General features: G+C 42.0%; 2 protein-coding genes across 3 annotated transcripts in view; one reads left to right on the plus strand and one right to left on the minus strand.

Moving 5' to 3' along the window:
- Window positions 1-12,160: 12,160 nt before the first annotated feature.
- TCTN1 (tectonic family member 1) overlaps window positions 12,161-25,710 on the minus strand; it is a 135,922-nt gene continuing 122,372 nt past the window's right edge. For both annotated transcript variants that reach the window (XM_073565432.1, XM_073565373.1), the window contains one exon: window positions 12,161-13,301. In XM_073565432.1, the coding sequence (XP_073421533.1) occupies window positions 13,272-13,301 (30 nt within the window). In that variant the 3' untranslated portion in view covers window positions 12,161-13,271. The remainder of the gene's footprint in view (window positions 13,302-25,710) is intronic.
- HVCN1 (hydrogen voltage gated channel 1) overlaps window positions 13,090-25,710 on the plus strand; it is a 36,646-nt gene continuing 24,025 nt past the window's right edge. The window contains exons 1-3 of the mRNA XM_073565462.1: window positions 13,090-13,266; window positions 14,189-14,293; window positions 15,388-15,619. Coding sequence (XP_073421563.1) covers window positions 13,090-13,266; window positions 14,189-14,293; window positions 15,388-15,619 — 514 coding nt within the window. The remainder of the gene's footprint in view (window positions 13,267-14,188; window positions 14,294-15,387; window positions 15,620-25,710) is intronic.

Below are 25,710 nucleotides of genomic sequence, written 5' to 3' on the forward strand. Positions count from 1 at the left end.
GTCACCGATTTTGTGACGCAGCAGCGATATTGCTAGTGATATCGCTATGTGTGATACTTGCCTCCGACCGGCTCCCCTGCTGGCTATCGCTGATCGCGCGAGATCGTCCACGTCCATTTCTCGTCGGCTGCTTCCTTCTGGCGTGGACGTGGGCGGGAGGACTTCATCATCGCCTTGTCTGAAAGGTAAGTAACGACCGCTGCTGCGTCACTGCATCGCTGTGAGATCTGCCTGTTTGGCAGCTCACTAGCGACCATTTAGCGATGCACCAGCGATCCTGACCAGGTCGTATCGTGGTCGGGATCGCTTGTGCATCGCTAAATGTAAAGGGGCTGAGAAATGGACCAGGCCGATCTCGCGCGATCACCGATATCCAGCGGGGTAGCCGGTCGGAAGTAAGTATCACATGTCGCGATATCGCTAGTGATATCGCTGCTGCGTCACAAAATCGGTGACGCTTTAGCGATATTGCTATGTGTAAAGCCCCTGTTACACATAGCGATATCGCTAGCAATATCACTGTAAAGTCACCGATTTTGTGACGTAGCAGCGATATTGCTAGCGATATCGCTATGTCTGATACTTGCCTCCGACCGGCTCCCCCGCTGCTCATCGCTGGTCGCGCGAGAACGTCCTGGATCATTTTTCTTCGGGCGCTTCCTGCTGGACTTCCTGTGGTGCCGACGAGCGACGCGTGGACGCGGGCGGGAGGACGTCAGGATCGCCGCGTCTGACGGGTAAGTAGCGACCCCTGTGATGTCGCTGGTGAGATCTGCCTGTGTGGCCGCTCACTAGCGGCCACTTAGCGATGCACCAGCGATCCATATCGTTGTCGGGATCGCTGGTGCATCGCTAAGTGTAACGGTACCCTAACAGGCCCATAACATTGGTCTGAGTGCTATCTGATAAAACTTAAGATAGCACTTGACCATATTGTATGCTCATGTGAGCAAGCCCTCCCACAGAAATTTATATTGCCTATACCTGTATAAATGTACTGTATATACTCACCCGACTGCCTTAGTCTCCGGTTTCCAGCTCCAATCTGGTCCTCTTCTGGATCATTTGACTTCTATTTTGACTTGCCAGCTTACATTGGGGTCTAATGGTGACCCAAAAGTTGCTTTTAAGTTTTACAACTTGTTCTGATGCTCCATAGGCTTACATTGTAAAAGTGACTTTCATCTTACACTCGTGGACCTCAGTGTTACCTGGTAACTTGAAATGGAAGTCCCGTGGCGCCGCAGTGGAATTGAGCGGCACAGAAAGTTTCGCATTCGTCTTCTGCTATTCTGTAACTAATCTGTAGCTACTTGCTAACAAAATAAAATGCATCAAATTTATTAAATAGGGAGAAGTTAGGTGTTGTAAAATCACTTGATGAATGTGGAAAGGGAATTTTTACTTCCCAATTTGCTTTAGGCAAGAGTGCTAATGAAATATGGTAACCACACTGTGTTGAAAGATGTTTAGTAGAAACTCTTAGGAAAGAAGAGACGTAACAAGTCTGAGTAAAATGGCAGTATCTGGGTACAATACGTTCACAAGAGCGGATTTTCAGTTCAAGTGCCGTCAATTGAAAAAAAAAAAAAAAACAAATTGACCTCATACCAAGATCACTCAATTAAGTTGATCTGATCATTTTTTTTTTCTTTGTTATTCAAACGGACTGTATGTCATCGTGAAAAGAAAAATTTCAGCATGTACTAGTCTCTTCCAGATTTTCGATAAAACTTGCCTAGTCAAGTCTATAGGTGTGCTAACTATATTGCATCTTGTGCATAGCATCTGATTTTTACAGATACATTGCAACTCCCAATAAATTATATAATTTGTCTTGTGAACCTGACCTGAAACAGCAGATTCACTTATGTGGTTGATATTTATTTTTTTTCTTCCTTCTTCCAGATATCTACAAATCGGCAGACAAAAAAAAAAGACATCCTATTAATCGCTTTTGGGGATCAAAATTGCTCATTTAAACAGACCCGTGAATGAGTCTTAGGATTCTGGCGTATAAACACCTTAAGTTGAAATATTTTTGTGCAACTTCCAAGCTGTGCAAAAATATTACACGTTTTGGTGCTTTCACACCAGTCCCAGCCAGCTATGGCAATATGGACAGGGTGTGGCTAAGCCAGACAGTCAAATTGATGACATTACACCACTTTAGTGGCGTAACTTCAGAAATGGAATACATTTCTGCAAGATTCGCATTGAACTCGTAAGAACTGGTGAACTCCTCTTAATGAATTAATAGCAGCTTAGTCCAGCGTTCCCATGCATAAAGACTGGTATGCACAATATAAGCCTTAATGAATAGGGCCCTATATATAACAGCCAAGTGCAGCTCCCTGTGAGAAATCTTAAAGTGGACCCGACAGCTGACCGTGGATTGGGCAGCATGTAGCTAACATTATTTGTATGGTCTCGCCTGCAGTGCTGCTTGGTCACCAGCATCTTAGTTGGAGAGGTGGGTTCCTTCGTGCTGCCCTTGAATATTGAGTGACAGGTCTCTCTCAATACAGACATATGGGGGGGAGACGAGTCAATCCAGCTGCTTAAAATCTGTTTTAAAAGTTGCTTTGGGGCTGTTGTGTGACCACTGCAGCATCTACATTTTGTCCAAACCAGATGAAAGTGTTTGAAGAAGTATAATGGGCTTTTATCTTGGATAATATGGACATTTTGTATGGTATCAATATATATATATATATATATATATATATATATATATATATATATGTGTGTGTGTGTGTGTATGTATATATTATATATATATAATTTATTTTTTTGGTTGAAAACTTTTATATTTCTTACATTCTATTTTTAGGTGAACATTACTCACATTGTTTGCATTCTGTCTGTTCTATTGTAGACAATAAAAATGTGCTTTGTTTGTGGCATATTGTGTTTTTATAGCAGTTCTTTATTCCCCTTTGTTTTGGGTTTGCGGAACATAAACATTCCTTTTGCAGGGCTTCATCTGAATTATTATAAATATTTTTCACTTTTACTAAAGGTTTGACCTGCAATTAAGTGAGATTGTAAATGGGTTATATTTAAACTTCGCGACTTTACTGCCGAATTCCAATCCTGTTCCGCTCTTTGCCTATGTAAAGATGAACACATGAAAAGTCAACTGACATCCCTTCATTGGAATTTTTTTTGCCGTATTTTATATGTAGCACATTATGTGATGTTTGCTTATGGTACAGTTTAACCATAATTGTCCAGTCCATTGGATTTACAGAGGCTAAACAGGATAATTGAGTTCTAGGCTTTGTACACACCAGCCTTGTATCCACAACACTGCTAGTTTACGAATATTGATTTGGAATATAAGCAACATTAAAATGACTGTTTTATGGTTCTGATAAAGTATGACTTGTGGTTCTTTTTTTTTTTTTATTACAAGGTGTACAGTGTACACTGTTGGAAGTTGGTGTTCCTTCAGCTACCTGTAAAGAACATATATTTATATTGTCTAGTTTCTGGTATGATGCAATAAATATTAGTGCTGATTAAGAAGTCATGGCTAACAACAACCATTAAAGAATAGCTAAAGTTGTGGGGTTTTTTTTTCAATAATACATATTCAAATACTATATTATCCTTTATATATTAACCCTCTCCCTGCACAATGGCAAATCTGTAGTCAAGAATGTGTGGGTTCACAGTACTTGTAAAAGTTTGGCGATGTGTGTGTTTCTCTTTTTTTTTTGTAATGTGCACATTGTAGAAAGACTGAAGGCAGCAAAAGCACTTGGTAATACATATGCAAACGAAGAGTAAAGAAGCACATGTGACTAAAACTAGATAATGTGTTTTTAAATGTTAGGTTATTACTTCACTTTTACACTAACGACTTTACACACTTCTGGAATTCTTTCAGGCAGTCCCCTGAAATGGTTTCCAATGAACAGATATGCCTCATCAGTTAATTTGTGGAAGCTCCCACCTTCATAATGTGTTCACAACCATCAGGTGTGTTTGGTTGGTACACAGTTCCCTACATTGCTGAACTTTATTCCACAACTATTTTGAGGCATAGTGTGACAAGAGCCACTCGTCTAAGTACAGAAGAAAAGTCCATCACTTTGATATGAAGGTCAGTCCATTTCAAAATTGCTAGAACCTTGAAGGTAGTCTCGAGCATTCGTGAAAGCCATCAAGAACTATGATGAAACTAGCTGTCATTATGACCCCCAAGAAAGGAACACCAATTACCTCTGTAACAGGATAAATTCATTTGAGTTGCCAGCATCAGTAACTGCAAATTGACAACACCTCAGATAAGTCTGCATAAATGTTGCATAGACGTCAAGTAGCCAGACTCATCTCAATATTAACGCTTTAGATGAGACTGTGAAAAGCAGGCCTTTATGGTTGAATAGCTGCAAATTGGCCATTACTGAGGACAGTAGATGAGACCTTTTTTTATTTTATTTTATTTTTTTATTTTTTTTTGGAGCCAAGAACCGCAAGAAATAGACAGTAGATCAGTGTTGTGTCCTGATGGGTCCAAAAATCTCAAATCTTGGCTTAACACCATGTTTGTGAAAAGCAGAATGGGTAAGCTGATGGTCAATACATGTGTGGTACTTACTGTTAAGCATGGGAATTAATAGTAATGATTTTTACACTGTAGCTGATGGGCAACCAAGGCAACGACTGGCACAGGATAGAGGCATCGTTGTAGCAGTTGGAAAGCAATATGATCCTAGCTGCTGCATTCGGAGCTGATTGGCGAGGGGAGAATTTGGTAAATGTGAAACCGAAAAGTTGCACTTATTTATTCTTGTCTGGATTATTGAACAGTGTAAATTTTTGCCAAGTCAAAGGTAAGAAAAGGTCGAATTCTAAAGATGTTTAGAGGTGTAGGTGACCTGAACAAGCAAGTGATCAGATGTGGGGAGTGATTAAAAGATCAGTCATTCCATTTGATACCTGATGAAGCTGTTTGATGGCATTACTCCCCCTTGGCTTTTTAACAATGTAAAAAAAAAAAAAGTACTTTGAAGGGAATCTTGGGTTTAAAGAGCCTGGAAAACCATTGCATAAACAGGTGTGTCCAAACTTTTGACTGGTACTGCATATCCTGGCTGCTCATAGCCATATCTTATCCTGGATTCTTAGGGCCCCGTCACACATAGCGACGCACCAGCGATCCCGACAACGATATGACCTTGTCATGATCGCTGGTGTGTCGCTACATGATCGCTGGTGAGCTGCCAAACAGGCAGCTTCACCAGCAACACGCGGGTAACAAGCGACGCACGTCGCTTAGTTACCCACTGTGTACCTTAGTTACCAGCGCGCTGGTGCAGGAAGCTGGTAACCAAGGTACACATCGGGTTTCTAAGAGGCGCGCGGCACTTAGAAACCCGATGTGTACCTTGGTTACCAGCTCCCTGCACCAGCACGCTGTAACTAAGGTACACATTGGGTTTCTGCGCGCCGCTTAGGAACCCGATGTGTACCTTTAATTACCAGCGCCAGCTCGCTGATCGTTGCTCTCCAGCCTGCCACACGCAGCGATGCGTGCTGGCCAGCGGGAGAACAGCGATCAAAAAAATGTCCTGGCCATTCCAGGATGATAATAATAATAATAATCTTTATTTATATAGCGCCAACATATTCCGCAGCGCTTTACAGTTGAACAGTTTCAAACACAACAGTCATAAGTAACAATGTTAACAATACAATAATTAAAGCGAAATAAGACGACCCTGCTCGTGGAGCTTACAATCTACAATGAGGTGGGGAAGATACAAAGCACAGGTTTGTATTTACAATGATGTATTTACAATGACGGTCCAGCCATCTTCAGGGGGTGGGGGTTAGATGGAGATAGTGAATGGGCTACACACACACAAACATGACTTTGATTACTGAATGTGATAGGCCGCTCTGAACAAATGTGTTTTGAGCGAGCGCCTAAAACTATGCAAATTGTGGATGGTCCTAATATCTTGGGGTAGAGCATTCCAGAGGATTGGCGCAGCACGGGAGAAGTCTTGGAGTCGGGAGTGGGAGGTACGGATTAGGGCAGAGGTTAGTCGAAAGTCATTTGCAGAGCGCAGCGGTCGGTTAGGCCGATAGACAGAAATGAGGGAGGAGATGTAAGGGGGTGCCGCACTGTGGAGAGCTTTGTGGGTGAGAACAAGTACTTTGAATTGTACCCTGTAATGAATTGGCAGCCAGTGTAACGACTGGCGAAGAGCGGACGCGTCTGAGTAACGATTAGCGATCATCGATACCCGGCAGGGGGCCGGTCGCTGGTAAGTGTCACACACAGCGATCTCGCTGGTGAGATCGCTGTTGCGTTACAAAACTTGTGACTCAGCAGCGATCTTGCTAGTGAGATCGCTGTGTGTGACGGGGGCTTTAGATTCAATATTGGACCAGATTTATCTAACCCGAGTTATCAGTAGTGAAAGAAGCCCTCTTCCCATCAAAGTTTTTATACTCTTAATATATTGCAGTTATCATATTATATAGCACTGTGTACTTACAATAGCTCGCTTTGCCTCTCCCCAGTTTATTCTTTCTGCTTTATGTAGAAACTGTAAGTATCTTGTCCTTGTCATTTATCATTCCTCTCTTCAACTCCTGAACTAGCTGCCCCAATCCCCCAATAGACTTTTGCAGAGACTCAAGAATTGTGCAGAGAAAACTGAAGAGCAAAATGAGCACTTTTGGTAGCAAGTCAATGTGGTGGTCTGCGTGCAAAAACATTTATGTGAACTAATAGGGTAGTTTTGCATAGTTTATCCCCTTTCCAACATCGGATGTAATAGTACGCCGATGTCGGACACCTTCCCTTTGATGTGGTCTCCGGCGTTGAGCCCACATCTTTCCTGGCAAATGTCAGCAGGTTTCTGATGGGTTGGCATGACAACCGGAGGTCTCCTGCAGACCTCTTTCATTGTCAATGCCAGATTGCTTTGAGCGACATCCGGTGGTCGGCGCTCATAGCAATTCTGCTACATACAGGCTATCTGATCACCTGTATGTAGCAGAGCCAATCGGGTTATGGCAGTTTCTAGTCTCCCATGAGACTATTGAAGCATGCCAAAAGTAAAAAAGTTTTTAAAAATCTAAAAGTTCAAATCCCCCTCTCTTTCGCCCCATTCAAAATAAAAGGATCAAAAAAATCAAACCTACACATATTTGGTATTGCCACGATCAGAATTGCCTGAAGTATCAATAAAAAAAGGGTTAACCTGATCGCTAAACGGCGTAGCAAGAAAAGTCAAAACGCCAGAGTTACATTTTTTTGGTCGCCGCAACATTGCTTTAAAATGCAATAACGGGCAATAAAGACTGTATCTGCATCAAAATGGTATCTTTAAAAACATCCGCTCAGTGTGCAAAAAAATAAGCCCTCGCTGAACCTGAGAGCACGAAAAATGGAGACGCTACGGGTATCGGGAAAATTGTGCAATTTTTTTTTAACCCCTTCACTACCAAGGGTGGTTTGCACGTTTAACTCCCGGGCCAATTTTTACAATTCTGACCACTGTCCCTTTATGAGGTAATAACTCTGAAACGCTTCCATGGATCCCGGTGATTCTGACATTGCTTTCTCGTGACATATTGTACTTCATGTTAGTGGTAAAATTTCATTCAAATAACTTGCGTTTATTTGTGAAAAAAACGGAAATTTGGCAAAAAATGTTAAAATTTCGCAATATTCCAAATTTGAATTTTTATGCCCTTAAATCACAGAGATATGGCACACAAAAAAACTTGATAAGTAACATTTCCCACATGTTTACTTTACATCAGCACAATTTTGGAACCAAATTTTTTTTTTTGTTAGGAAGTTATAAGGGTTAAAAATTGACCAGCGATTTCTCATTTTTGCAACACCATTTTATTTTTACGGACCACATCACATTTGAAGCCACTTTGCGGGGTGTATATGATAGAAAATACCCAAAAGTGACACCATTCTAAAAACTGCACCCCTTAAGGTGCTCAAAACCACATACAAGAAGTTTATTAACCCTTTAGGTGCGTCACAGGAATTTTTTTTGAATATTTAAAAAAAAATGAACATCTAACTTTTTTTCACAAAAAAAATACTTCAGGTTCAATTTTTTTTATTTTACCAAGGGTAACAGGAGAAATTGGACTGCAAAAGTTATTGTGCAATTTGTCCTGAGTACGCTGATACCCCACATGTTGGGGTAAACCACTGTTTGGGCGCAAGGCAGAGCTTGGAAGGAGCGCCATTTGACGTTTTTGGCTGGAATTGAGATCGGACACCATGTCGCGATTGGAAAACCCCTGATGTACCAAAACAGTGGAAACCCCCCACAAGTGACACCATTTTGGAAACTAGACCCCCCAAGGAACTTATCTAGATGTGTGGTGAGAACTTTGAACCCACAAGGGCTTCACAGAAGTTTATAACGTACAGCGGTACAATTAAAAAAATCATATTTTTTTCCACAAAAATGATCTTTTCACCCCCAATTTTCATTTTACCAAGGGTAGCAGGACCCTAAAAGTTATTGTGCAATTTGTCCTGAGTACGCTGATACCCCACATGTGGGGGTAAACCACTATTTGGGCGCATGGCAGAGCTCGGAAGGGAAGCAGCGCCATTTCACGTTTTTGGCTGGAATTGAGATCGGACACCATGTCGCGTTTGGAAAGCCCCTGATGTACCAAAACAGTGGAAACCCCCCCACAAATGACACGATTTTGGAAACTAGACCCCCCAAGGAACTTATCTAGATGTGTGGTGAGAACTTTGAACCCCCAAGGGCTTCACAGAAGTTTATAATGCCTGGGCGTGAAAATAAAAAAATCGTATTTTTTCCACAAGCATGATCTTTTAGTCACCAACTTTTTTATTTTCCCAATGGTACCAGGAGAAATTGGACCCCAAAAGTTGTTGTCCAATTTGTCCTGAGTACGCTGATACCTCATGTGTGGGAGAAAACTACTGTATGGGCACACGTCGGGGCTCGGAAGGGAAGTAGTGACGTTTTGGAATGCAGACTTTGATGGAATGGTCTGCGGGTGTCGTGTGCGTTTGGAGAGCCCCTGATGTACCTAAACTATTGAAACTCCCCACAAGTGACCCCATTTTGGAAACTAGACGCCCTAAGGAACTTATCTAGATGTGTGGTGAGCACTTTGAACCCCCAAGTGCTTCACAGAAGTTTATAACGCCCGGGCGTGAAAATAAAAAAATCATTTTTTTCCACAAAAATGATATTTTTGCCCCCAATTTTTTATTTTCCTAAGGGTAACAGGAGAAATTGGACCCCAAAAGTTGTTTTGCAATTTGTCCTGAGTAGGCTGATACCCCATATGTGGGGGTAAAACACTGTTTGGGCACATGGCAGAGTTTGGAAGGAGCACCATTTGACTTTTTCAATGCAGAATTGGCTGGAATTGAGATCAGACACCATGTTGCATTTGGAGAGCACCTGATGTGCCCAAACAGTGGAAACCCCTAATTCTAACTCCAACCCTAACTCCAACACACCCCTAATCCTAGCCCTAACGCTAGCCCTAATGGGAAAATGGAAATAAATACATTTTTCTTTTTATTTTATTATTTTTCCCTAACTAAGGGGGTGATAACGGGGGGTTTGATTTACGGCGGTTTTTATGTTTGGCAGCTGTCACGCTAAAAGACACTTTTTATTGTAAAAATAGTTTTTGCATCACCACATATTGAGAGCTATAATTTTTCCATATTTTGACCCACCGAGTCATGTGAGGTCTTATTTTTTGGGAGACGAGTTGACGTTTTTATTGGTACCATTTTCGGGCACGTGACATTTTTTGATCGCTTTTTATTTTGGTTTTTGGGACGCAGAATTTACAAAAACCAGCGTTTCATGAATTTCTTTTGGGTGGTGCGTTTACTCCGTTCCGGGTGCGGTAAAATTTATAAGGCGGTTTTATTCTTCGGGTCAGTATGGTTACAGCGATACCTCATTTAGGTCGTTTTTTTATGTTTTGGCGCTTTTATGCTATGAAAACAATTTTATATAAAAAATTATTTTTGCATCACTTTATTCTGCGAGCTATAACTTTTTTGTTTTTTCGCTGATGATGCTGTGTGGCAGCTCGTTTTTTGCGGGACAAGATGATGTTTTCAGCGGTACCATGGATATTTATATGTGTCTTTTTGATCGCGCGTTATTGCACTTTTTGTTCGGCGGTATGATAATAAATCATTATTTTTTGCTTCGTTTTTTATTATTTTTTAAGGGGTTCGCTTAAGGGGTTAACTATTGGGACAGTTTTATAGGGCAGGTCGTTACGGACGCGGCAATACCAAATATGTGTACTTTTATTGGGTTTTTTTTTTGTTTTTTTTTCCAAAAAATGAATTTATTGGGGAATATTTTTTTTTATTTTCTTTTTATTTAGCAATTTTTTCTTAAAATTATTTTTACACTTTTTTTTTTTTTATATATATATATATATATATATATATATATATATATATATATATATTTTTTTTTTATTTTATTACAATGTCCCAGGGGGGACATAACTGTCCTGTGACAGATCACTGTGACAGATCAGCGATCTGTCACAGGCAGCCAAAAAGGCTTCCTCATGCCTGCGCCTTGCAGGCACTGAGGAAGCCAGCTTCCTGCAGGCCCCCGGAGGTCCCCTCCGCCATATTGGATCCGGGGACCTGCAGGAAAGGAGCCCCCCGCAGCAGCGCTGCACATTGCGCTGCCGTGGGGGGCTCAGGGAAGCACGGATGCCGATGCTTCCCTCTAACCCCCGGTACACCGCGATCGTGTTTGATCGCGGTGTGCAAGGGGTTAACGTGTCGGGTGTCAGCTGTGATAATCAGCTGACACCCGGCCACGATCAATGGCGCTCACCACGTGGGCGCCGCTGATCGCTGTGACGTAATATTCCGTCCATGGAAATTAGGTCCAGGGTCACATGGACGGAATATTACGTCCATTGTAGGTAAGGGGTTAATCAAAGTTCGGATTTCTTTTTTTTTTTTTTTTTAACCACAAATATAAAAAACCTAGACATGTTTGGTGTCTATGAACTCGTATTGACCTGGAGAATCTTAATGGCAGGTCAGTTTTAGCCTTCAGTGAACATAGTAAAAAAACATAACGAAAACAATTGTGGAATTGCACTTTTGTTTGCAATTTCACTGCACTTGGAATTTTTTTTTCCCATTTTTCAGTACGTGATATGTTAAAAGCAATGGTGTCGTTCAAAAGTACAACTCGTTCTGCAAATAATCAAGCCCTCACATGGCCATATTGACCAAAAAATAAAGTTTATGGCTCTGGGAAGAAGGGGAGCAAAAAATGAAAATGCAAAAACAAAAATGCCTCCGGGAGTTAAAAAAAAAAAAAAAACAAAGCCAAAAAAAACTCTGCACCAATTTCATCCAAATTTTGGATCATTATGCGCTTTTCACAGATCCATCACAATTAAGAAGGGAAAATGTTTTGCCCGTTATTTATTAAATTGTTCATATAAAACTGGATGTTATACGAAAAAAAAAATTAATAAATTAGCTACTCGTCTGAACCACATGCTGTGGATTTCACCAGCCGTGCTTTCAAAAGGGGTAACAACCCACCTACCCACAACATGATTGGCATGTGGTTGATAATAAATTCCACAGAATCTGAATTTTGTGCTGATATTTTTCGGTACATGTAGATGGAGTTATGAAATTGTTGTGCTCTAAATTTGTGTGGATTTTCAGTGCAGAATCTTAACACCGCTGCATTGAGAACCAACTACAAAGGCATTATGTGTAGTTTTCCTACTGGAACTGCTGTGTACGTGTCTGCTCTTCCTATATAGAGGAAGTCCTTTTCATGGAGTGCAGAAATCTAATTCCACACACTTGTGTCGTTATATGTAGTGTGCAGATTCTGTAACAGGTTTTCTTTTTTTTTGTTTTTTCTCTTTTCAACTGTGCGTAGAAAAACAGTTCACACAATTGCATTTTTACTTTTTGTGTCAAGGACTAAAATGTGTCGTGTCGTATCTTGCAAGGTTAGAAAAGCCTTTTCCAAAAACTTTGCCACTTATAATATGTCTACTGCAACAAAACCTTATGTGCATTGAAGCCACAGCTTTTAGAGTGATTGCAGAGTGTTGAGAAAGGAAATAAACAGGAACTGACTCAGAATATTGTGCCAATTTTACTGGCTTCTATAGCAACATTATAATCACTGTCCCCATTGAGGCTTACAATCAAAATTCCCTTAACTTTGGAGTGTGGGATGAAACCCATGCAAAAACATATCCACAGATCACACAGATGTTGTCATTGGTGGGATTTGAACCCAGGACCCCAGTGTTGCAAGGCTGCAGAGTGCTAACCACCGAGTCACTGGGCTGCCGACACTGGAACTATATTATAATTACAAAATACACAATATTAATCAGATAATAACCATAAAATCTCAAGACCCCATTAATTTCAGAATTGTTCATGATTGTAGTCATTTTTTAAAGCTTGGTAAAATTGCCTTTTTAATACATGCCTCAGTGAGTTGCGTATGAATCTGTTAGGGGGATAAACTAATGGCATGTTCATTTCCATGGTATGTCTCATTAGTCCTAGGATACTATAAATGCGACATAGGCGCCATTAGGCACACACGCCATGCTCCGTTCTGCCGTGTGCTTATGGTTCTATGCCCAGTACAATGAGAACTGTGACAAATTGGTCATAATCTTTTATGACGTGGATTTATCATGGATTATGCCGAGAGAATTTCTTTAATGGAAACTGTGCCAGGGGTTTTCCAAGTACATAATTTTGCAGGAAGCAGTCATTAAGATAAAGGGTAAGCGGAGGATTGTTTTTTTTTTTCTTTAATTTTAAAGCCACACAATTTGTTGGGTGCATATATAAAGCTTAATGATGTGGAAAAGTTTGCGATTGGTCAGTTCCTCAGCTGTTGTGCTTCGTAACCTCCCCACTTTTTTCACTGGTATGTGTGTTTTGTAAACGTGAAACTGCTTCTCTCCCAGATCTTCTAGACAGGTGTAGCATTACACCACTTCAGTCCTTCTGCTCCGAGTGATGAACAATTGGCTGTCGTCATGTCCAAGTACCTGAAGCATTTCACTTCTGTTGGTGACAATCATAATGAAAGTCAGTGGAAAGAAGATGAAGAGAAGCAGCCAGTAGAAGAGCCTCAAAAGACTCCCCATCCATTTACCTCTTCGTATACGTTCAGAGATGCTCTAAAATGGCTCTTCGGTTGCCACAAGTTTCATGTAAGTTATACTGTATAGAATAAAATATTTCCTGTCTGCAGAGAAAAAAAAAAATATAATATTATAAAAATCATGTATATTTACGTCTGTGTGTGTGTGTGTGTGTGTATGTAGATCCCTGCTTGAGAAAGGCTCAGTGTGAGCCGAAACGTTGCCACACCTTGTGGGTTTGAAATTAAACACATTTTTTTCATCTAAGTCTATGGAGTTCTGCCTTCATTTTTTCCTCTGTCTGGATTGGGGCAAGTATTGGATGCTTTGTCGAGGAGGCTTGTGCACCCACTTATTGGTATTGTGCTGTTCCGTTATAACTTTTTTTTTTTCTTTAACAACTTTGAAAGTCATGAGACTTTTTTTTTTTTTTTTTTTTTTTTTTTTTTCCCCCCAAGCATTTTTCTTTTGTTTCCATGACCTAAAACATAACTTCTGTCTTAACTTTAAGACATATTCAAGTAATGTAACTATTGTATACTTTAATTTTAAAGTTTGTCCACTACTTGGCCAACCCAATCTCAATCAGTATATTTCACCCTTTAGAATAACAACAGATATACTCTTCTACTGGGCCTTTTGAGCTGTGTCTGCTTTGGGTCCTCCCTCCTTTCATTGCTGTGACTGCTCTCACTTCTTCCAGATGTCTGATTTTTGTCCGGAGAAGGGGAGAGTGAAATGGCCACTGACTCGCCACAGGGGTCACTTGACTTAATGTCGCGTGAGTCCTGTGATAGCCAGTGCCAGTACTGCTGGAAAGGCACCAGAAGTGAGTATAGCTGTTATTATTTCCCGTGAGGAAAACTTACTGATTTGAGAAGGGGATTTTTCTGGTGTTAGTATACCTATTTGTTGGTGTTTACCTTGACAAAAGTTGAGATAATGTGAAAAGCCCCTTTTGTCTCTAACTGATATTTCACTGTTTTTACAGATTCTTATTGTATGTCTGGTTATCTTGGATGCTTTGTTTGTTCTTATTGAGGTCCTTTTGGACTTGGAACTATTAGAAGAGAAGGTTGACCACATTGTACCAGAGGTAAGGACCTACCTTATTCGACTGCAGTTTCCAAAACCCTTTAGATTTTATACTTATCACTGGAAAAGCTTAGAGCCCAGTTATTCAAAGACTAACATGTTGGGCATTGTCCCAGCACAAAAGTCAGTATTGGAATAATTCTGCTGATTTAATTGAATAGTAGTCCTATTCTGTATTATCATGTCCACTGCACTGGTGACTTGTACAATCGTGCTGGACACCCCAAATTAAGTTTTATGTTTTTGTAATACATTTGGTTATCCAATGAGGATACCAGATCTGAATTGTCTGGATAGTTTTGGGGCCCACCACGTATCTGTCAATTGTTAATAGCATGTCCTAAAAAATTCTGGAAAGTCTAGTTTTTAAACAAGGTCTTTCAATGTGCATCAAACACTGAAGGTTCAGAGGTTTCCCTGTCATGTACTTGATTCATGGTTAATGCATCATATGCACGCGTGAGGGACATTGATACAGACGGTGGTTTAAGTCTCAGTAGTGCAGCCTCAGTTTTGGGGCCTGAAATTAAATTTCAAGAAATTATATACAGTAAGTGTGCAATATTTATTTATTTTTTTTTTGAAGTCCATCCACTTTCTTGGCAGTCTTATCTTTAATTCTAACTTAGAGTACCTTTTTAGAGGCCCTCATGCTTCTTGTACATGATTATGTGCATTACAGACTACACTCATTCTGGGTGGGGGTAAAAAAAAAAAGAGACCATTCCTAAAATCCATGTAGAATACATGACTGTTGAAGGCGTAATTCAGCCATAACATTAAAACCTTTGTCAAATTATTTGTTAACAATATTTTCTGTCCAATATTGGATATGCTAGAAACACAAAAATGACTCATGGAGGCACCACTTGGCAACTTTATGGGATCTTCTGCATTATAGGATCTTTATGACAGATGGCACAGGACATCTACAAAGATCTTGTGGGCTCCATGCCGTTCTGCTGGCACGGGTTGGGCCTACACAATGCTAGGCAGGGAGTTTTGTATCTGGCTTGTGTATATGTTGTATTTATTTGTGATTTTGGCTCCGTATAAAATGTGTTTTTTGTTTTCACTATTCTTCTTTCCCTCCAGATTTTCCATTATTTGAGTGTTTCTGTATTGTCCTTTTTTCTGCTGGAAATTGCTGGTAAACTATATGCCTTTCGACTGGAATTCTTCCACCACAAGTTTGAGGTTTTTGATGCAGTTATTGTTATAATATCATTTATCATCGATGTGGTCTTTTTAACTCGGGAAGACTTTTTCAGTGCAGTGGGCCTGTTAATCTTACTCAGACTTTGGAGAGTCGCCAGGATTGTGAATGGTAAATATGTAATTTTCAGTATGCAGTTTTTACTTGGTGTACAGTACTTCGAAAAAGTATTAATACCCCCTCTGAACTGTTCCCCCTTCTTTTTTTTTTTTTTTTTTTTTTCTTTCCTTCTTTTACGTTACACTCGCAAACTTAAAATGTATTTGAATTGGATGTGATATATCAACACAAAGAAGCAAGTATTTGTGAAGCGTAAAGTAAATACATGACTTTCTAAATAGTTAACGTGCATTTGTATTCAGCCCCCCTGAGTCAATACTTTGTAGGACCACCTATTTCTACAAGGAATCTGACCCCCTTAGACTAGCATTTTTTCTGCGGTGTTGCTATCATTGTGTCAAGAGTGGGAGAAGAGGGTTGCATTGACAATCCAACGCAATGGGCAGCACTTTGAACACATTTTATAAGTGGTCATAAACTTGTAAATAACTCCATGAAAGAATAAAGTTACGTTAAAATCAATCACACCATTGTTTTTCTTGTGAAATTCTCAATAAGTTTGAGTCACATGACCCTCTACCCATTGGAAAAAATAAAGTTGGATCCAAAATGGCCGACTTCAAAATGGTCACCACTCATCTTGAAAAGTTTCTGCACCCTCCCATATACTAATGTGCCACAAACAGGAAGTTGACATCACCAACCATTCTCATTTTATTTAGGAATATCCATATAAATGGCCCACCCTGTATTGTGTGTAGTCTGACTGCTGGCATCAGACAGATGTCTCCTCACTCGCCTTAACAATTGCCCTATAGTGCAGCCCACATATTGTAGGTTGCACAGTCTACGCTCTATTAGGTAAACACCTTCTGTATGGCAGTTGATATAACTTTTAATAGGAAAGGTGGAAACTGAGGATTTGGAGGAAAAAAAGTGGCGGTTTTATTTATGTGTGTACAAGTTTTACACAGATGTGAACCACATTTATAAGATCCTTTGACATCTAGCCATGTTTTATATGTATTTTTATTTAGTCGAAAAAAGGAAGGAGAGAGAGAGTTCCACCCAACATGGGTGCTTTTTTTGGCAGAAAAACGCAATCCAGTGTCTTTTATAATATCTAGTTTCCTGTCCTGATATAAAATCGGTACTTTTTTTTACTCTTCGCCACGACAGCACCCACTGGAGGTATCGGATCCGCCCATTTGGAACAGGAAACCCTACAGGAAAGATAAAAGGGGCGGTCCGCCTTTCCTCCTCAGTTTTGGTTTCCTGTTCCAAATGGAGCAGGATCCTGCAGGATCTTACCTGGGCCATGCATCCGCCTGTGCGGTCTCCTCGGGAACGGCAGGGGCTGCGGTCCGGAAGCAGCGTCGGGGGAGATTCCGTTTGACGGTTCCCCCCTCGTCTGGTGGCATAACGGTGATGACCGGGTCCGGGGAGGGCCGCCCGGTCTTACCAGGGAGCGGGCCGGTCTGGCATCCGGAGGCAGAACACCCCCCCCCCCATCGGTGGAGATACAGCGTGGGAGGTGAAGCCATGAGCGCGCGAACCGCGCGTGTGAGTAGCGGTGGCGCAGGAGCCGGCCGGCGCCCGACGCTCCTATACCCCGGAAGTAATGGTTGAACTTCCGGGGTAGGATGGCGATGACGCGGCGCATGCGCCCTGACACAGGGCGACTTCCGGGGGGCACGACAGGAGTGAAGATAAAACAGCGCTGCAACGATGGAACCATGTCGTCCCCCACGGAGTCGCAGGCCCCAGCAGGGGATTCAGCTGGGGGCAATTCCACCAGGGACCGCAGTGCCAGGACAGAGACTGCCCGCAGGAGCGAGGCAGCAGAAACCAGATCCAGACCGTCTCAGCCATCCGACCCGGTATTAAGCTTCACTGGGTGAGTGTGCAAAGTATATACTCTACCTATTAAGCTAACCTCCTCCTCCCCCCCCCTCTCTTTACCTTTGACCTCCCACTTCAGTCAAAGAAAAAAGAAAAAACTAAACATAAAGAATGCGCATTATGTTCAGAGCCTCTCCCTGACTCCTACCCCAAAAAACTCTGCGAACAATGCATGAAAGAGACCAGGCAGGGGTCGACAATATCTTCTAAAGATATCCGAGCCATAATTAGGGAGGAGATACAAGCCATCAACCGCGCCAGCACTCCCTCAGAGTCCAGTCATAAGAAACAGGTCGTTGTTAGTTCAGAGTCAGAGGAAGAACAGGAGTTAAATTCAGGCTCCGCATTCACGTCCTCATCGTCATCCTCGGAGATGGAAGGACGCGCATGTTTTCCACTGGACAGCGTAGATAACCTAGTAAAAGCGGTTAGAAATACTATGGGGTGTGAAGAGGAAAGGGGAGCCCAAACCGCGCAGGACATTATGTTTGCGGGATTGGCAGAAAAAAAGAGGAGATCATTTCCGGTGATACCGGCAATTAAGGACCTCATCAAAAGAGAGTGGGAAAAACACAACCAGAGGGGTTTTCTTCCATCAGCCTCAAAACGGAAGTATCCGTTCACTGATGAAGACCTATTGAAATGGACTAAAATACCAAAGGTGGATGCCGTCATAGCCTCCACTTCCAAACAGACCTCGATCCCGGTCGAGGACGCAGGATTGTTAGCAGACCCATTAGACCGAAAGGCAGAATCTTCGCTCAAAAGGTCCTGGGAGTCCACCACCGGGGTATTCAAACCCGCAATAGCCAGCACATGTACTGCTAGATCAATGCTGGTATGGCTAGATCAATTAGATCAGCAGATCGAGCAAAGAGTGTCAAGGGAGAAACTGCGTGCAGCCATCCCGTTGATAAGAGGTGCAGCTGCCTTTATGGCAGATGCTTCAGCGGACACCCTAAGACTGGCAGCGAGGTCGGCAGCCCTGGTGAATAACGCCAGACGCGCGCTGTGGGTAAAAAGCTGGAAAGGGGACGCACAATCAAAATCCAAAATTAGTGCAACCCCATGCGAGGGTGAGTTCCTCTTCGGGAAAGCCTTAGACGAAATTCTCGCCGAGGAAAAAGGCCTTCAGTGATTCTCCCATTCCGTTTTATAGGAAAACCTTTAAGAGACGGCCATTCGGGAGAAGACAGTCGGACAGAACGAATAGATGGGCCACGAAAGACGAAAAGCAGAAGGGTACCATCTTCAGAGGGCCAACATACAGGAGAGATAAAAATTAAGAGTTTAGACCCACCAGTTGGGGGTAGATTAAAAATTGTTACCAAATGGGAACAAATTACGTTAAGCCCATGGATTTTGAACATAATCAAGGAAGGAATAAAGATTGAATTCCTTCAGATCCCTTATGAATTCTTTGTTATAACTCGCCTTAATTCCTCAGTTCAGCAAAAGGCTCTCGAAGATGAGATTCGAGTCCTACTAGCTAAAAAAGTTTTAGTTGACGTCCCTGAGGAACAAGAGGGTAGAGGCTTTTACTCTCCCCTGTTTTTGGTTTCTAAACCAGACGGTACGTTTAGAACCATTAAAGAAGCTTAATTCATTTATAAAAAATTATAACTTCAAAATGGAATCAATTAGATCCACTATAAAGCTTCTTTTCCCAAATTGCGTAATGGCAGGGATTGATTTAAAAGATGCTTATTATCATCTCCCTATTCACAATAGATTCCAGAAATACCTAAGAGTCGAAGTCGAGGGCAGGATTCGTCATTTCCAATACGCGGCCATGCCCTTCGGGCTTTCCACGGCACCAAGAATATTTACCCAAGGTGATGGCAGAAGTGATGGCCTACCTTCGCCAAAAGGACACACTGATCGTGCCGTATTTAGACGACTTCTTAATAATTGGGAATTCAGTCAAACAATGTACCGAACGCGTGACTGACGCAATCTCCTCTTTTCAGAGCCTTGGCTGGATCATCAATATCCGAAAGTCCAGACTCGATCCACAATCTCTCCAGACATTTCTAGGATTTCAACTAGATTCCTTGACCCAGAGATGTCTACTACCTCAGGTAAAAATCACCCTCACGAAACAAAAAATACGAGCAGCTATAGATAGACCACGGGTGTCCTTGAGAGGAGCAATGTCACTATTAGGATCACTAAATTCTTGCACCCCGGCAGTCCGGTGGGCCCAGTACCATGTCCGTACACTACAACACCAGATCCTCCAAGAGGATAAGCGACATAGTGGTCATTTACAGAGCAAAATAACCCTGTCACAAGAAGTCTTGACTTCTCTAGAGTGGTGGTTAGATGATGACCATTTATGTTCAGGAGTTCCATGGGTTATAGTTCCATCCTGTATCGTAACCACCGATGCCAGTCCCCAGGGCTGGGGAGCCCACATGGAGAATGGGTTTCATCAGGGAAGGTGGAATAGAGAGGAATGCGAGTACTCATCCAATTTAAAAGAACTGACTGCAGTGTTCTATGCTCTATACAACTTCCTTCCGCAGCTCCAACAGAAGCATGTCAGGATCCTATCGGACAACACCACCACAGTGGCCTATATAAACAGACAAGGAGGAACTCGATCAGAGACTCTGATGTCTTCAGCGGCAAGAATTTTAAACTTAGCAGAAAACTATTTTTTGTCCCTCTCGGCTCTTCATATCAGAGGCGAGAGCAATCAAAAGGCAGACTTCCTAAGCCGACACACTCTACGGCAAGGAGAGTGGTGCCTCAATCAGAAGGTCTTCAGGGACATAGTAGCCCTATGGGGACAACCCGAGGTGGACCTTTTCGCCACAAAGGAGAACAGGCAGATAAAAACATTTGCCTCCCTATCTCCATCAGATCACCCAGACATACTAGACGCCCTTCTAGCTCCATGGAATTTCAACCTGGCGTATGCGTTCCCTCCATTGATCCTCCTACCTCAAGTAATTCGGAAGATCAGAGACGACAAAGCAAGGATAATCTTAATAGCACCGTTCTGGCCAAAAAGACCGTGGTTTTCGTGGCTGCAAATTATGTCAATAACAGATCCTTGGGTCCTTCCTTCGACTCCCAACCTACTCTCCCAAGGCCCCTTTTTCCACCCTCAAGTGGTCAGCTTGCACTTGATGGCGTGGAATTTGAGAGGCAGTTATTGAGGACAAGAGGATTCTCTGAGTCTTTAATTACTACACTACTACAAAGTAGAAAACAGTCCACAACCCAAATTTACACTAGAATATGGAAAAAATTTCTTCAATTCCATACAGTACCTCCATACAGCAGAAGTTCCGATAATCCCAATCTTGGAATTTCTGCAGAAAGGGAAAGACTTAGGCTTAGCAGTAAATACGCTAAGAGTACAAATATCGGCATTAGGAGCACTATATGGCCATAATATAGCAGGCAACAAGTGGATAACTCGATTCATTACAGCATGTGAACGAATAGCTCCAATCCACATACCCTCAGTCCCTACATGGGATCTAAATCTTGTCTTAGACGCCCTAACGGTAGACCCCTTTGAGCCGATCGACACAATACCCTTCAAATACTTAGCACTTAAAATGGCCCTCTTGGTAGCACTGACCTCAGCTAGAAGAGTGGGTGATATCCAGGCCTTGTCAATAGATCCACCTTTTTTTCAAGAATACCAAGACAGATTGGTATTAAAACCAGACCCTGCCTACCTGCCAAAAGTGGCAACAAAATACCATAGATCTCAGGAGATACTCCTCCCAACCTTCTATAAAGATCCCTCTACTCCGGAAGAGCAGAAGTTCCATACTCTGGACGTCAAAAGAACTGTCCTAAAATATATTGAGAGGTCCAACAGTTGGAGGCAGAGTAGGGCCCTATTTGTTTCATTTCAGGGCTGTAAGAAGGGGTATGGAGTCACGAAGAGCACCATTTCCCGGTGGATCAGAGAGGCCATTCGTTTAGCCTACTCCGCAAAAAACGAAGATCCTCCAGGGAACATCAGGGCGCATTCCACCAGGGCAATGGCAACTTCTTGGGCGGAAAAGGGAGATGTTCCGATTGAAACTATATGTAAGGCGGCAGTTTGGTCATCCCCTTCTACCTTCTATAACCACTATAGACTTGATCTTTCATCAACCTCTGACTTAAGCTTTGGCAGGACTGTCCTTGGCACGGTGGTCCCACCCAGGTGATGGTCTCTGGAATCTCTCCAGTGGGTGCTGTCGTGGCGAAGAGTAAAAAGCCGGATTACTTACCGGTAATGCTCTTTTAATGAGTCCACGACAGCACCCGCTCACTTCCCTCCCTAAAGATATCAATAGTTAAAGTATATCAACCAAATAATGGATAAGAAAGATGTTAAAATAAGAGAACATTGCCTAATCCTTGGCGGTCCTTCTGGTACTCTGAAACGTAAAACTGAGGAGGAAAGGCGGACCGCCCCTTTTAACTTTCCTGTAGGGTTTCCTGTCCCAAATGGGCGGATCCGATACCTCCAGTGGGTGCTGTCGTGGACTCATTAAAAGAGCATTACCGGTAAGTAATCCGGCTTTTTTTCTTTAATAACCTTAACAATTAAACTGTGGACTATAGTCAGTAGTAAAAGTAACTGGTGTATTACTCTGGCGATTGCCTTTTTTTTTTTTTTTTTTTTTTTTTTTTTGGGGGGGGGGGGGGGATAAGATTTTTATCATGATCCATCAAATCTTTTCTATATATTTGATCTACAATTGCTCTAGCATTAGTTAGACACCACTGCGGATAGCCTCTAGATTGTAACCTACTCAAGACTATTTTGGGATTCTTTATTGAACGTGGTTGGAGATGAACAATTCCTTTTAATCCGTTTTAGCTCTCCTAGTGGGATGTTATGAACCACGTGTTTTGCATGACAATAGTGGGCTTCCAAAAAATGGTTTGCATCAGTGGGTTTCCTGTATAAATGTATTAACACGGTTTTTGTATTCCAGGCAACCTATTAAAGTGATATCTAAATAATTAATTTTGGTCTGTGAAAAAGTAAAATTTGATTAATAGTTCTCTGTGCCTTTTGTAGCTCGCACATCCCCAAAACATCAGCGATCCACCTCCATGCTTTACAGTAGGAATGGTGTTCCTTTCATCATAGGCCTTATTGACCTCTCTCCAAATGTAATGTTTATGGTTGTGGACAAAAAGTTCAATTTTGGTCTCATCACTCCAAATTACCTTGTTCCAGAAGTTTTGAGGCTTGTCTATGTGCTGTTTTGCGTATTGTAGGCAAGATTCTTTGTGACATTTGCGCAGTAATGGCTTTCTTCTGGTGACTCAACCATGCAGCCCATTTTTTCTTCAAGTGCCTCCTTGTGCATATTGAAACAGCCACACAGCTAGTTTTCAGAGTGTCCAGTATTTCAGCTGATGTTGTTTGTGGGTTTTTCTTTGCATCCCAAACAATTTTCCTGGCATATGTCACAGGTGAGGATGTTACCTTTAGTAGCCATTCAAAGCCATTTGTGTCATCTTCTGTGCATGTTATCAGGCCAAAATCACCAGGGTATGTTAACTTTTGATCTGGGTCATTTGGATGTTTTGGGTTATCATTATGATTTAAAAAGAGAAAACACAGTAGTTTGACAATAAATGGCTTCACCCAACCACTAACAATGAGGGGAGAAAACGTTTTGGTGTTATGATTCATATTCTCTGAAAAAAGACCAAGAAGGCAAAAATTCTGCTGGGCTATGTAAACTTTTGAGCACAACTGTAGATTTGTTTTAGTTGCTATGGAATCGCTATCCATAGCAACTAAAATAACGTTACAAATGCCAATCGGCTGTGTGCCTTTCGACTTGGCTGGTCTTAACCAGCCCAATTTATTTTGTTTTGTATGGTCGTATATCTATATGGTATTATGAATAACAAATGTTGGGGGGGGATGGTTAAACACTTTGGGTTGAGAATGATATTTGTATATGTGTAACTTAAGGAAAATAAAAAAATTTACTTGATTAAAACTGCCTGAAGCAGTGAGACATTTTAGCAATGATATTGGCTGAACACTAAATCTAACACTAAACACTAACACTAAATGGCTAAATCATTCCACTGAGCACTTCAACTCATACAAGCAGTCCCTTGTCAGCTTTAAGTCCCCGCTGTCTGCCGCAAAACAAACTTACTTTGCATCTCTCATATCCTCCCTGTCTCAGAACCCTAAACAGCTCTTCAGCACTTTCAATTCTCTACTTCGTCCCACAACACCTCCTCCCCCTCCTCTCATTTCTGCTGTAGACTTTGCCTCCTTCTTTAAGCAGAAGATCGACACGATCAGACAAAACGTTGGTCCGCAGCCCCCAATGCCCCTCTTAGCCGCTCAGCCCTGTTCTGCAAAAGCCAGCTTCTCCACCATGACAGAAGATCAGCTCTCCACCCTTCTGTCAAGATCACACCTCACCCCTTGTGCCCTCGATCCACTCCCGTTTCACCTCATCCCTAATTTGGCCACATTCCTCATCCCATCTCTTACACGCCTTTTCAACCTTTCACTTACAAATGGTGTCTTTCCCTCATCCTTCAAACATGCCTCAATCACACCCATCCTCAAAAAGCCCTCCCTTGACCAATCCTCTGTGTCTAAATATCGCCCAATATCTCTTCTCCCTTACGCCTCAAAACTACTGGAACAGCATGTATATCTTGAACTGTCCTCCCTCCTCTCCTCCTGTTCCCTCTTTGACCGGTTACAATCTGGCTTCCGACCGCATCACTCAACTGAAACTGCCCTAACTAAAATCACTAATGACTTAGTTGTGGCCAAAAATATTGACACCTCTGCAATTGTGTCAGATAATACTCCAGTTTCTTCCTGAAAATGATTGCAAACACAAATTCTTTGTTATTATTATCTTCATTTAATTTGTCTTAAATGAAAAAACACAAAAAGAATTGTCCTAAAGCCAAATTGGATATAATTCCACACCAAACATAAAGAGGGTGGACAAAAGTATTAGCACTATTTGAAAAATCATGTGATGCTCCTCTAATTTGTGTAATTAACAGCACCTGTAACTTACCTGTGGCACCTAACAGGTGTTGGCAATAACTAAATCACACTTGCAGCCAGTTGACATGGATTAAAGTTGACTCAACCTCTGTCCTGTGTCCTTGTGTGTACCACAGTGGGCATGGAGAAAAGAAAGAAGACCAAAGAACTGTCTGAGGACTTGAGAAACCAAATTGTGAGGAAGCATAAGCAATCTCAAGGCTACAAGTCCATCTCCAAAGACCTGAATGTTCCTGTGTCTACCGTGCGCAGTGTCATCAAGAAGTTTAAAGCCCATGGCACTGTGGCTAACCTCCCTAGATGTGGATGGAAAAGAAAAATTGACAAGATAATTCAACGCAAGATTGTGCGGATGTTGGATAAAGAACCTCGACTAACATCCAAACAAGTTCAAGCTGCCCTGCAGTCCGAGGGTACAACAGTGTCAATCCGTACTATCCGTCGGCGTCTGAATGAAAAGGGACTGTATGGTAGGAGACCCAGGAAGACCCCACTTCTTACCCCGAGACATAAAAAAGCCAGGCTGGAGTTTGCCAAAACTTACCTGAAAAGCCTAAAACGTTTTGGAAGAATGTTCTCTGGTCAGATGAGACAAAAGTAGAGCTTTTTGGGCAAAGGCATCAACATAGAGTTTACAGGAGAAAAAGAGGCATTCAAAGAAAAGAACACTGTCCCTGCAGTCAAACATGGTGGAGGTTCCCTGATGTTTTGGGGTTGCTTTGCTGCCTCTGGCACTGGACTGCTTGACTGTGTGCATGGCATTATGAAGTCTGAAGACTATCATAGCATAAAGTAGGGCCCAGTGTGAGAAAGCTGGGTCTCCCTCAGAGGTTATGGGTCTTCCAGCAGGACAATAACCCAAAACACACTTCAAAAAGCACTAGAAAATGGTTTGAGAGAAAGCACTATAGAGACTTCTAAGGTGGCCAGCAATGAGTCCAGACCTGAATCCCATAGATCTCCTGTGGAGAGATCTAAAAATGGTAGTTTGGAGAAGGCACCCTTCAAATATCAGGGACCTGGAGCAGTTTGCCAAAGAAGAGAGGTCTAAAATTCCAGCAGAGCATTGTAAGAAACTCATTGATGGTTACCGGAAGCGGTTGGTCGCAGTTATTTTGGCTAAAGGTTGTGCAACCAAGTATTAGGCTGAGGGTGCCAATACTTTTGTCTGGCCCATTTTTGGAGTTTTGTGGGAAATGATCAATGT

This window comes from Dendrobates tinctorius, unplaced genomic scaffold (assembly GCF_039654945.1).
Source record: "Dendrobates tinctorius isolate UK_male_01 unplaced genomic scaffold, ASM3965494v1 ptg000003l, whole genome shotgun sequence".
Classification (NCBI taxonomy): domain Eukaryota; kingdom Metazoa; phylum Chordata; class Amphibia; order Anura; family Dendrobatidae; genus Dendrobates; species Dendrobates tinctorius.